Here is a 13,942-nt window from a genome sequence, read left to right on the forward strand (position 1 = left end):
ACATCCAACATGGAGCTTGAACTCATGACCCCGAGATCAAGAGTCACATGCTCTTTTGAGCCAGCCAGGTGCCCCTAAAAGAGGACTTTATTTATATATTTGACATAGAGAGAGACACAATGAGAGAGGGAACACCACCGGCAGGGGCAGTGGGAGAGGGAGAAGCAGGCTTCCTGCAGAGCAGGGAGCCCAATGAGAGGCTTGATCCCAGGACTCTGAAGGCAGATGCTTAATGACTGAACCACCCAGTCACTCAGAGGACTTTAATTAATACAGAAAAACTTAGAGAAGGTTAGGGTTTGGTGGAAATGAAGACAAACATTAAACAATGACAAAGAAGATTCTGGCAAAAATGAAAGAAGTTTTCATGTTGCTGTTTTTTTAAAAAAGATTTTATTTGTTTGACAGACAGAGATCACAAGTAGGCAGGGAGGCAGGCAGAAAGAGGGGAAAGCAGGCTTCCTGCTGAGCAGAGAGCCCAATGTGGGGCTTGATCCCAGGACCCCAAGATCATGACCTGAGCTGAAGGCAAAGGCTTAACCCACTGAGCCACCCAGGTGCCCCTTATTTTGTTTTTTAAAAATTTATTTATTTAGAGAGAGAGTGAGTTGGGGAGAGAGGAAGAGGGAGAGAGAGAATCAAAAGCAGACTCCCCCCTGAGCACAGAGATCTATGCAGGGCTCTATCTTAAAAGCAGGGCTCAGTCTCACAACTGTGAGATCATGACCTGAGCCAAAACCAAGAGTGGGACATTAAGAGACAGAGCCACGCAGGTGCCTTAAAAATGAAAAGTTCTTTTCCTGGCTGAAACTAACAGGAAAACCAATTCAGCAATTTAAATAAGAGTCAACACCATCTTCACACAATAAATACATACTGAGCATTTATTAGGATAGACTAGGTTGTGCATGCTATGTGTAAAGAATCTTCTCTTTTTATGTAGAGATTTTATTTACTTATTTGTCAGACAGAGAGAGAGGGCATAAGCAGGGGGAACAGTAGGCAGAGGGAGAAAGAATCTTCTCTTTTTGAATTTCTGGATATCCAGTACCTCTGTAGCAACTGCGAAACTGGTCTTCCTGTTTCTACTCTTGTCCTCCTACAGTCTATTCACACAGTAGCAGAGGGATGATTTTAAAATGTAAATTACATAAGACTTTATAGCTTATCTCCCTCCAACTGGTAAAAAGTTTAGACCTTATTCTAAAATCCTTACCATTGCCTTTTAAGATTTTACATCATCTGGCCCTTGGCTATTTCTCTGACCTTACCTAATACCCAATCTCTACTTGTGCACTATACTCTAACCTTATTATCAGCTATACCAACTTGATTCTAATCCCAGGACCTTGACATTTACTGTTGCCTCCATCTGGAATGCTCTTCCCTCAGATCTTTAAGGTGATTCACTCCTCATCTTACGTACATACCCTCAAAGACCTTCCCTGAACTTCCTACCAGAACTCCCATTTTAGTCTCTTTGCCATCCCCTTTCCCAATAATTATACATAGCACTTTCATTATATTAAGTTACATCATTTATATATATATCTAGTCATTTATTATTTCCCTCATTAAACTCCATGAGGGTGGGACATTAGTCCGATTTGTTTGCTACGGTATCCTCACAGCCTAGAACAATAGTCACATAATAGGAACTCAATGACTTTTTGCTGAATAAATGAATGAAAAATGGAGATAGGAGAATGATGTCTTCCCTTTCTTTTTTTTTTTAAATTTTTTAAAAAAATTTTAATTCCAGTATAGTTAACAGTGTTTTCCCTTTCTCTCTTGGGAGGAGGGGCAAAAAGGAAAGGAGTTGAAAAAAGAAATAGTAGGCACAGAAGACAAATATGAATATTTAAAGAAAACAACTTCCGGGTCCCTTCCGGGTGGCACAGTCCGTTGGGTGTCCAACTCTTGGTTTCTGCTCAGCTCCTGGTCTCAGGGTCCTGGACCAAGCCCCATGTCTGGCTCTGTGCTCAGCAGGGAGTCTGCTTGAGGACTCTCTCTTCCTCTCCCTCTGCCCCCCTCCTCTCCTCTCCCTGCCCCATGTGCTCGAACTCACTCTCTCTCTCTCAAATAATCAAATCTTTTTTTTTTTTAAAGATTTTATTTATTTATTTGACAGAGAGAGATCACAAGTAGGCAGAGAGGCAAGCAGAGAGAGAGAGAGAGAGGAGGAAGCAGGCTCCCTGCTGAGCAGAGAGCCCGACATGGGGCTCGATCCCAGGACCCTGGGATCATGACCCAAGCCGAAAGCAGAGGCTTTAACCCACTGAGCCACCCAGGAGCCCCTCAAATAATTAAATCTTAAAACTACTTCACTTCTTTGCCTGTTTTCACACACAAAATTGGCCCAACTGCCTGATATGAACATGTGCCCCAAGAGCGAGTGTTTATGCCTTTGCAGCCAGAGGTCTGCTATTTCTGAAGTAAGGTACTTAAACATAATGGCCTTTGCCACTGAGAATTCAGAAGTCTCCTTCAGTACCAGTTCTACAAAACCTGTGTCCTGCTATCACTCAGCCCGTTTTCTTGTTCATTTGTATTTATAAAACAGTGTCGAGCACATACGAAACATCACAAGGATTTGTTAAATAAACATTTTAAAACATACAGCTGTTATTAATAAAGAGTTCAAAGAACTAACCCTAGATGACTTTAATCAGATATATTGGCTTTTCTTGGATTTCACTTTTGTCCAACTATAGACATTGCTACATTTAGTGACAAAGTAATTCACTTCATGTTATAAATTGTGACACTGTTGCCAATCAGTAGATTCCCACTTTGACCTGAATATACACCAAGAAGGAACATGATTTGGACTAATAATTAGATTTAATCAAAAATTTATTTTTAGGGGCGCCTGGGTGGCTCCATCAGTTAAGCAGCTGCCTTCGACTCAGGTCATACTACCAGGGTCCTCGGATCAAGCCCTGCATCGGGCTCCCTGCTGAGCAGAGCCTGCTTCTCCCTCCTTCTGCCTGCTACTCTGCCTACTGTGCCCTCTATCTCTATGTCAAGTAAATAAAAAAACCTTTTAAAAAATATTTTTATTTATTACTATTTTTTAAAGATTTTATTTATTTGACAGACAGAGATCACAAGTAGGTAAAGAGGCAGGCAGAGAGAGAGAGGAGGAAGCAGGCTCCCCGCAGAGCAGAGAGCCTGATGTGGAGCTCGATCCTAGGACCCTGGGATCATGACCTGGGCCGAAGGCAGAGGCTTTAACCCACTGAGCCACCCAGGCGCCCTATTTACTATTTTTTTACTTGAAAGAGAGAGCGAGCACGAGCAGGGGGAGCAGCAAAAGAGGAGGGAGAAGCAGGTTCCCCAACCAGCAGGAAGCCTGATGCAGGCTCAATATCAGGACTCTGGGATCATGACCTAAACTGAAGGCAGATGCTTGACCTACTGAGCCATCTAGGCACATGCTGTGGCTTTTAAAACATAATTAGTAACATGGAATAATGTAAAGGAATCCTTTAGTCTTAAAGATCCACATAACCAGTTCGTCTTAAAGTGTATTTGTCACATATATCATATATCATTTCTTCACTGGAAAGGAGAAACATCCTTCTTACTCACTTCTTACTTACTTAGCCTTAATATAAAAATAATATACCAGAACATGTAAAGCTTCTGAGAGTGTCTTATAATTTCTTTCTTAAATTTCTTTGTATTAAGCCTTTATTTTTTAAGTATTTATTCATTTGAGAGAGAGACTATGCAAGTAGAGGGCTAGGGCTCAAACTAATGAATCTCAGATCACAATCTGAGCCAAAATCAAGAGTCAAATACTTAACCAAATGAGCCACGCAGGCACCCCAAGACTTTTTTTTTAAAGTTTACAAAGATTTGGCTTCAAGTTTTTAACAGAAGGCTAATTTGACTATTTATAGTTTTGTTTATCATTTATGTATAGATGAGTATAATACAAATGTGAATCATGTTTTGTTTATAAAACACAATTAACGATGGCAAAGTGATTTAACTTGATCTATGACTGTCATTGCTGAGATTTTGTGGCTTATGCAGTTATTTTGCTTTTATGTTATTTTTTGTATGTCTTTTTCTTTTCTATTTTTAAAGTACTACACCCAACGTGGGGCTTGAACTCATGACCCCAAGATCAAGTCACGTGCTCTGCTGACTGAGCCAGCCAGGGATCCCTACTTTTTGGATGTCTTAGCATCCAGATACCTTTCCAGATATTAACTGGATATAATTATAAAGGATATTTATGGAGGCAAGAACTGCATTATAAAAACAGGATAACTATATTCTATTTCTTTCTTTTTTTTTTTTTTTTTTAAAGATTTTATTTATTTGACAGAGAGAGAGAAATCACAAGTAGGCAGAGGGGCAGGCAGAGAGGCAGGCAGAGAGAGCGAGGGGAGGAAGCAGGGTTCCTGCAGAGCAGAGAGCCCAACGTGGGGCTCGATCCCAGGACCCTGGGATCATGACCTGAGCTGAAAGCTGAGGCTTTAACCCACTGAGCCACCCATGCGCCCCCTATATTCTATTTCTTTAAGGCCCCAATAGTAAGATAATATAATCAATAAACATTTTTTAAAAGTGCCAATTAACGAATGCACATACCCCAAATACCTTACTCTGATAGTCAACAGGATTTACTTAATATTCACATGCTAAAATTTAATCAAGAAAAAGGAAAATTCAGGTGTAAATTTCTTACAATGCTGAATGGTACTGTAGCAGTTGCCTTACCGAGATGGTAAAAGTATTCTGGTCTGCTTGAGAGATACAGACTTAGAATGAAGAGATGGAATTCAGGCTACCAAGTCTTCTGAAAATATCTATTAAAACTCTTTTTATTGGGGCGCCTGGGTGGCTCAGTGGGTTAAGCCGCTGCCTTGGGCTCAGGTCATGATCTCAGGGTCCTGGGATCGAGCCCCGCATCGGGCTCTCTGCTCAGAAGGAAGCCTGCTTCCCTTCCTCTCTCTCTGCCTGCCTCTCTGCCTGTTTGTGATCTCTCTCTGTCAAATAAATAAATAAAATCTTTAAAAACAAAACAAAACAAAAAACTCTTTTTATTTACCAAGACAGTTAACTACTTAATTTCACTTCCCAAACAAGTTTCTTCTCTACATAAAAGGTAATGTATTTATCTGCTGACATGAATATTCCATTCCCCATGACAGTTACAGTCCTACTGTAAATTAAGAAACTGACACTGCTTTATAAATTAGCCATGTAACAAAACCCAACTTCTAAACAGGAATTAGAACACAAGCCAAAGTCAGTAACAGCAGAGGCCCAACAATGCTCTTAACTTGAACTGACTAGACATTTAAAAAACAAAGCACCTAAACACACTCACATGTATATATACAAATATGCCCACCTCAAAGGTAGGTGGGAAGACAGGCGAAATGAGTGATGGGGATTAAGGAGTGCAGCTGTAATGATGGGCACTGGGTGATGTAGAGAATTGCTGAATCACTATACTGTATATCTGAAACTAATATAACAGTATATATTAACTATACTGGAGTGAAAATTAAATAAAATAAGGAAATACACCCACCTGAGGACCACCATATATGAACAGCACAGTGGGGTATTTCTTTCCAGGCTGTAGATCATGAGGTTTGTACAGCATCCCATACAATGTAAATCCAGTAGTACTTTCAAAAGAGAAAATCTCTGGAGGGGTGTAGTCAGGAAGAGGACCTATGAGGAGATAACAAAAAAAAAGTACATAAAAGGAGTTCTCTGCAATCTGAGAGCAAGGACAAAAAACCATGATCCCACAACTCCCCTCCCCCCCAAATAAATGACCATCCCCCTTACAGGTGATAAGAAATTACTCAAGAACATTTATCTTTAAGAAAGAAAATTAAATGAACATTTATATTAAATTATTTCAACAAGAGGTACACAATAATCTGAATAATCCTTAGAGCCTAGGAGGTGTTTAGATACAGAAGTATACAAACACTTTGTGCTTGGTTCAATATAACTTAATGATGGTTAAGCCATATATCTGACCAGAAACTGGAAGCACAAATTTAACTCAGTTTAACTTGCTCACAGCAGGTGCTCAATAAACATTTGTTTCTGATCACCAGAGAGTAAGCCTAACCAGGACCCAGAAAAAAATGAAAGTGATGATCAGTATTTGGTTTAACAAGCTATACAGACCTGTCCTAAGTCTCTGTACACTGGATGATGTCACAGTCTAAGCAGAGATCATCACCATATTACAAATCTACCTGTGGACACTGGAACATGCGCTGTGGTTTTGCACTACTTTGTTAATCCCTCAGGAGCTATTCATGAAGGAAAATGCTTAACAGGAAAAAGGATTTGATACATAACATTTTTTGTTTAAGAAATCAAGCATTTAAAAAATAGGTAATTCACAGTGCTATTCACTCCCTATAGAACAAGTGTTCTATCTTTTATTAAAATGGCCACGGTAAGTGCTTAAAAAGTTAAGAAAGCTACCAGCTCGTTATTCCCTGAAGCTGCAGCTTCCCTGCTCAGTCTTATTAGTTTCATGTACATTTTCTTCATCTGTTTAGCTGGGAAATTACCCAAACATGTGAACAAATCATTTTTTAGCTGATATTGTGACTATTTTATTCTTATTTTCAAAAAAGCCCTCCAGGGGCATTTGGCTGGCTCAGTTGGAAGAGCGTGTGACTCCTGATCCAGGGGTCATGAGTTTGAGCCCCACAATGGGTGTAAAGATTGCTTAAATAAAAAATAAAATGAAATTTAAAAACTTCAAAAAGGCTTCCAAAAACCTGCTCTTGCTTGGAATGGGAGGTAACCCATCTTATCTGGTGGTTGATAGAACAGGAAGGGTGGGATCAATCAGAACTCAGAAGCTCAGGGCCAAGTGGTGGTGAGAGTTGAGAAATGTGGACCTATGAAATGGGTTTAGTGCACTTATATACAAATCCTGCATAAAATTGGGTTCAGGAAAATGAGTACCTGCTGAATCCAAAATGGTGGCCCAAAATTCCTTTGTTTTGCAAGTTGGGTCATCTTCAGGACTTGACAGCTTGTAAAGGGACACACAGTGTGGGTTCTTCTGGTTACTATACTTACTTATAAAGAAGTCACAATGCTAGAGAAAGGAGAAACAATTACTTTTTCCCCATGGAAAAATAAAAAGGTGCTACATCTGTCCTGGTGCTAGAGCAGGAGTACGGTTAGAGTTGGACCATTTATGTCCATATACAATGCTGAAGTTAAGAGTAGACTTTTTGGGGGCGCCTGGGTGGTTCAGTTCGTTTAGCGTCAGCCTTAGGCTCAGGTCATGATTTCAGGGTCCTGCAAGAGCACCACATTGGGCTTCCTGCTCAGCTAAGAGCCTCCTTCTCACTCTCCTCTGCCCCTCCCCCCTGCTTGTGTGCACTCTCTGGCTTTCTCTCAAATAAACAATTTTTTTTTAAGGTAGACTTTTTTTTTTTTTAACAGAGAGAGAGAGATCACAAGTAGGCAGAGAGGAAGGCAGAGAGAGTGGGGGAAGCAGGCTCCCCACCGAGTAGAGAGCCCAACGTGGGGCTCGATCCCAGGACCCTGAGATCATGACCTGAGCCGAAGGCAGAGGCTTTAACCCACTGAGCCACCCAGGCGCCCCTAAAGGTAGACTTTTTAAAGTTTTTCCTCAGAGGATCAGACTTCAGCAGGCCAATTTCACTGATTTTTACATTATTCTAAAGGAGTATGTCAAGAGCAGAAGGTTTTTATATGATAGGAAACTCTTTTCCAACAGGGACTTAATACCTGGCTGATGCAGCAAGAGTGGGAATAGCCACGGTCGGTCAGCCTTGTCACCTCTCCAGGGTTTACATAACTGACCACGTATAGGTGATGTTCCAAAGGAGAGTCCTTGGTGCCTTCAAAATATACCAGCTTCCTGACTTCATCAACCTGGATCTGTGAAAAGAAAAAAAAAAGAAAAATCAGTGCTAGCAGGACACTGGCCAGCTTAGTAATTCAACAAACAATTCCCAATTTTATTTAGAATCATTTGAGTCACCCTTTGACTTGTGCCTCTTAAAAAATTTTGCCACCAATGTTAATAAACCTGAGCTGGTTTTGCTTATGACTTTTACCTAAGAATAGATTTTGTCCACAAGGAAAAAGGACATTTGAATTGCATGCTATTGTTAGTTTCCTATGTGGTTGAAATGTGGGCTTTTCTTAAAATGCAAGAGTTATTTCATTAAAATTACAACACTTTACAGGGAAAAAACATACCTATATCACAGCTTAGGTCAACCATTCATGCATATATAAGAGTCTAATTTTAGAAACCTGCATATTTCTCAGTGCAGTATTATCTTAGGCAATACTTTTTTTGGTTTTTCTTTTCTTTTTTTTTTTTACAAACTTACAAAAGTACTTTATCTACGGGGTTGGGAAGTAACAGAACTCAATTACAATTTTAATACTGGTATAGTTTATAAATAAGTATGGATAAAATCTTTTAAGTCTTGGGGCACCTGGGTGGCTCAATGGGTTGAGCCTCTGCTTTCGGCGCAGGTCATGATCTCAGGTCCTGGGATTGAGCCCCACATCGGGCTCTCTGCTCGGCGGGGGGCCTGCTTCCCCTCTCTCTCTGCCTGCCTCTCTGCCTACTTATGATCTCTCTCTCTGGGTCTAATAAATAAAATCTTAAAAAAAAATCTTTTAAGTCTTCATTCAGAACTCAAAAAAACTGTAAGTAAACTCACAGCTGAAGTCATTTAATATTCTTCACAAATTATAGGAGTCTAAATAAATGGCTTTTATTGTCCCTTTAAAAAATCTTCTACCAGTATACTCAAACAGTGTTTAATGAAATTCAAATTTTTTTACACAGCAAAGAAAACAAAGATACATTTCCAAAAGCAAGTATTTTAAAATGCCACATTTTCTCCAAGAAGTTGTTTCTTCATTATTAATTATATTTTAGCACACACAGGTATAGAAAGAAACACAGTTGAGATTAAGTAGTGACATATACAGAAAGGATACAAGGGAGAGGAAATGCCAGAACAAACATTCATGAAGTTTCACAGGCATGTGTCAATCTGCGCAAATGGTTAGGATAGGTTCTGCTCTTGACCTAGCAGCTGACCTTTCAAAACTGGAGAAATTACTGGTTAATTTCTCCCCTGATTTAAAGGTTCTTTCTTTACTTCAAGTGACTACTTTTATTAAACAGAAGTATCAGAATCACCTTGAGAGGTCTGTTAAACAAACTGCTGGGTTCTGCCACCAGAATTTCTGATTCAGAGGGTCTGGAGTGGACACAAGAATTTACGTTTCTAAAATGTTCCCAGGCGATGCTTAGGCTGTGCAGCTGGTCCAAGGACCATACTTTGAGAACCACTCTCCAACACTGAGGAGAACATGGGCTTAAAAGGCTCAAAGCTTTACCCAATTATTGCCATTCAAAATCTTTGGGTGGGAATAAGGTCACTGGCAAAAGCAGAGGAAAATGTAACTTAAAAAAAAATAAGGCCAGGGGCACCTGGGTGGCTCAGTGGGTTAAAGCCTCTGCCTTCGGTTCCGGTCATGATCCCAGGGTCCTGGGATCAAGCCCCGCATCGGGTTCTCTGCTTAGCAGGGAGCCCGCTTCCTCCTCTCTCTCTCTGCCTGCCTCTCTGCCTACTTGCGATCTTTGTCAAATAAATAAATAAATAAATAAAATATATAAAAAAATAAGGTGAGGATAGAGGGGATATGGAAGAGTAAGAAAGGGAGACACAAACATATTACATAAGTAAGCATGACCGAAAAAAAGGGAAGAAAACTAAATAAGAGTCTGATCTATGTAAATACAATTCTGTGGGTTCCCTCAGTATTATCCAACCATTACACAGCAGGAACTTTACAATAGTATAATTTTTTATTATCCACAGTAAGACTGTTCTCAAATGATAATAACATCCAATTTCCTTAGATAGAAAAGATATATTTGGATATATAACCAGAAGGCCATGTGAGACTCTCAGTGGACATTAGACTTTAATGGTTACTTGTGATATTCTAAAGTTTTTACCAATAAAACCAAACCTGAAGCCCAGATCTTCACTTTTTCTCCTTTACCATCTTGGGGACCAAGTGACTTCTATAGCAGCCAGTACACATAATCCTTTAATAAATCTCCAAATCAGTTTGAGGAAATCAAAGGCCTTCCCTAAATCCTGGTAGCATATACATCAACTTAACTGAATGTATCACACACATAAAGGGTGGAGTTCTTAGAGTTCTCAGGAAACTGACCACCTAACTGAAAGTACAAATAAAACACAAGGTACTATAAAAGGCAAAAGGAAAAATAATTAGACTTCATTGAATTGCTACAGAAAGCTGCATGCTAAGAGGAAAGAGGGTGGGTTTTCCTCCTTTTCCGTATCAACCTGCACTCTGTGTATATGTCCACCACTCTTTGAAGTTGCTGGATAGAACTTTAAATTTGTGAGATAAGATAAACAGGTAAATGAAAGAGAAGTACTACCTCAGAAGTAGTTAAATGCAATTTCTAAAGTAGAAATGACATGAGCCATCCAAGAGAGATACAAAAATAATTTTCAAACAATATCTCAACTTACAACTTTGGCAGACTCAGAAAATATGGACCAGCCCTTTCCTTATTAAGCAGCAACACTATATTTGAAAATGGTGAACCTAAGTAACCAGAACACATTGAATACCAGGGCTATAAAATGGGTGATTTATAATTTAAACTAAGATTCTTCCTTTCTAAAACTTGAGTTCTTCTAGGCCCTAACTTAATATTGTCAAAACACTGGGGTCATATGAAGTTGTACTACAGCTTTTTTATACTGCATAAACACAGCAAATGTTGACCAAACATATCAGGAAAATAAAAGAGCATACGTTAGATCCATGCCGGCCGAGAACTTCCCATTCACCACTGGTAATTGCTATTTCCTCTTTGACAGGACACTTGAAATCACCTAAAGATAAACATAGTTATCATTCAGCACTCTGTATCAGACTATAAGAAAATGAAACAACAAAGAATATTACTCTAATATTACTCTACGTTAAACAATTCAAGTTATATCTGGGATAATGAAAATGTTTTGAAACTAGACATAGGTGGTGACTGCACAACAGTAGGAATGTACTAAATGCCACTGTTCATCTTATTTTTCTTAATGTTTTAATTTTCATAAAAAAGTAATCTCTATGCCCAACATGAGGCTTGAACTCAAGACACTGACATTAAGAGTCATATGCTCCACCACCTAAGCCAGGCAGGTGCCCTGCCACTATTCATTTAAAAATGTTTGTTCAGGGTGCCTGGGTGGCTCAGTGGGTTAAGCCGCTGCCTTCAGCTCAGGTCATGATCTCAGGGTTCTGGATCGAGTCCCGCATCGGGCTCTCTGCTCAGCAGGGAGCCTGCTTCCCTCTCTCTCTCTCTCTCTGCCTACCTCTCTCTCCGTCTACTTGTGATCTCTCTCTGTCAAATAAAAAAAAAAAAAGTTTGTTCAAGGGATGCCTGGGTTGCTCAGTCGGCTAGGCCTCAGACTCTTTAAACAGCATTTTTTTTTTTTTAAGATTTTATTTATTAATTTGACAGACAGAGATCACAAGTAGGCAGAGAAGCAGGCAGAGAGAGAGGGAGAAGCAGGCTCCCCGCTGAGCAGAGAGTCCGATGCGGGGCTCGATTCCAGGACCCTGGGATCATGACCTGAGCCAAAGGCAGAGGCTTTAACCCACCGAGCCACCCAGGCGCCCCATAGGCCTCAGACTCTTGATTTCAGTTCAGGTCATGATCTCATGGCTGTTGAGACTGAGCCCCAAGACAGGCTCCACACTCAGTGGGGAGTCGGCTTGAGATTCTCACTCTCCCTCTCCCCATTGAACCCTCCCCAACCATAAATATAGAAATCTCTAAAAAAAAATAAAATAAAATGTTTGTTTAAAATGTTTATTCTATAAATGAAACAACTTGGGACTGGGAGGGAGACAAACCATAAGTGACTCTTAAATCTCACAAAACAAACTGAGGGCTGATGGGGAGAGGGGGGTTGGGAAAAGGGAGGTGGGGTTATGAACATTGGGGAGGGTATGTGCTATGGTGAGTGCTGTGAAGTGTGTAAACCTGGAGATTCGCAGACCTGTACCCCTGGGGATAAAAATGTATTATATGTTTATAAATAAATAAATAAATAAGTTAAAAAATGTTTATTCTAAAGTGGTTAATTTAGGGGCGCCTGGGTGGCTCAGTGGGTTAAGCCGCTGCCTTCGGCTCAGGTCATGATCTCAGGGTCCTGGGATCAAGTCCCGCATCGGGCTCTCTGCTCAGCAGGGAGCCTGCTTCCTCCTCTCTCTCTCTCTGCCTGCCTCTCTGTCTACTTGTGATCTCTCTCTGTCAAATAAATAAATAAAATCTTTAAAAAAAAAAAAAATAAAGTGGTTAATTTAGTGTTATGTGAATTTCACCTTACTTTAATAAAAGTCTATAGTTAAAAAAATTCCAAGTTATGAGTCTTCACAATACAATGGAATAATGGTAGAAGGATCCCTCTAAATCAAGTAAAAACAGCAAAATAGCTTATTTTTTCTTTTAAGATTTTATTTATTTGACAGACAGAGATCACAAGCAGGCAGAGATGCAGGCAGAGAGGGGCGGGGGAAGCAGGCTCACCGCTGAGCAGAGAGCCCAATGTGGGGCTCCATCCCAGGACCTGAGCCAAAGGCAGAGCCCTCAACCCACTGAACCACCCAGGAGCCCCAGCAAAATAGATTCTAATGGCCAAGCGAGAAAAGAACTCAAAAGCAACTGTATTCCTAGACCTAGAAGTCTAATGGGTTGGTTGACAAGGCATTTTCTCTAGAAATGCAATGAACTACTTAAAAAGCCACAAAAGAAAAATTTTTATACAATTGTTCCTCATCTGCCAAAAATAAACTGGGTATTACCATGGTAAATGCCAACATGCCCCATTTGTCTTTAAGAGATTCTGCCTGGGTAAAGACAACTCTCTCGGTGGCTGGTGGCCGAAGCAGGAGGTTAAAAAATGGAAACCATTTCTCTTTGCCTAATAGCATTGTGGGAAGAGATAGACAGGGACAGACTGAGATGGTGAGATGGTGAGATGGTATGGGAGTCTTAACTAGGGTCTCTGTAAGGTTAAAGAAGTTGATTTATTTTTTCTTAGACATAAAAATTCAACTTAGTACTTTAAATTTTATGTCCAGGAAATCTATGTAAGTATTATTTGATATATATATGAAACAAGTACTGATTGTTTCACATTATAGCCACTTGAGGAAGAAGACGGAAGAGGAAGATGAAGTGGTATCAAGGAAAAAGGAAGATTTGGAACAAGAAAGTCTAAGAAGAAAGGAGTGGAAGGGAAAGAAGAGGTACATAAACTGAGGGGCCCAGAAAGAGACACTGAGAAGGAACAAAGAGGCCAGGCTTTAGAGACGAATGTTAACTTCCTACATTCTTCAAATTTTAAATTATACAATTTTAAGTAATCAACATTTTGTCACTGTTCCCCAAATACTGTTTTAGTTAATTAATTACTATTCACAGCTCTTTGAACCGTCTTCATCACTAAAATTTCTGGAGGGTTCCTGGGTGGCTCAGTTGGTTAAGCGTCTCCCTTCGGCTCAGGTCACGATCCCAGGGTCCTAGTAGCGAGTCCTGCATTGGGTTCCCTGCTCAGTGGGGAGTCTGTTTCTCCTCCTTCCCTGCTGCTCATGCACTAAAATTTCTGTAATTTCTTAAGCGAATTTAATTTATCAACAATAGAGGAGCTGGTAAGGGCAATGTCACACTAAGGGTCAAGTTAAACTAAGGCTCTCAAGGAAGAAATTCTTTGCTTTGGATATACAAGATCCAGTCTGCCTTAAAAAAATTAGGCCGAGGAAAGGAACAGAGTCATAGGCAGTATTTATTTTGTTAGTCCTAAGATGTAGC

The 13,942-nt window shown here is 40.0% G+C and overlaps 1 protein-coding gene across 3 annotated transcripts in view; it reads right to left on the reverse strand.

Moving 5' to 3' along the window:
- The window catches only part of DPP8 (dipeptidyl peptidase 8), a 64,883-nt gene that overhangs the window by 13,030 nt on the left and 37,911 nt on the right, over nt 1-13,942 (reverse strand). For all 3 annotated transcript variants that reach the window (XM_059180828.1, XM_059180829.1, XM_059180831.1), the window contains exons 13-16: nt 10,879-10,958; nt 7,771-7,923; nt 6,973-7,108; nt 5,558-5,703 (exon numbers count right to left, since the gene is read on the reverse strand). In XM_059180828.1, coding sequence (XP_059036811.1) covers nt 5,558-5,703; nt 6,973-7,108; nt 7,771-7,923; nt 10,879-10,958 — 515 coding nt within the window. The remainder of the gene's footprint in view (nt 1-5,557; nt 5,704-6,972; nt 7,109-7,770; nt 7,924-10,878; nt 10,959-13,942) is intronic.

This window comes from Mustela lutreola, chromosome 7 (genome assembly GCF_030435805.1).
Source record: "Mustela lutreola isolate mMusLut2 chromosome 7, mMusLut2.pri, whole genome shotgun sequence".
Taxonomy (NCBI): domain Eukaryota; kingdom Metazoa; phylum Chordata; class Mammalia; order Carnivora; family Mustelidae; genus Mustela; species Mustela lutreola.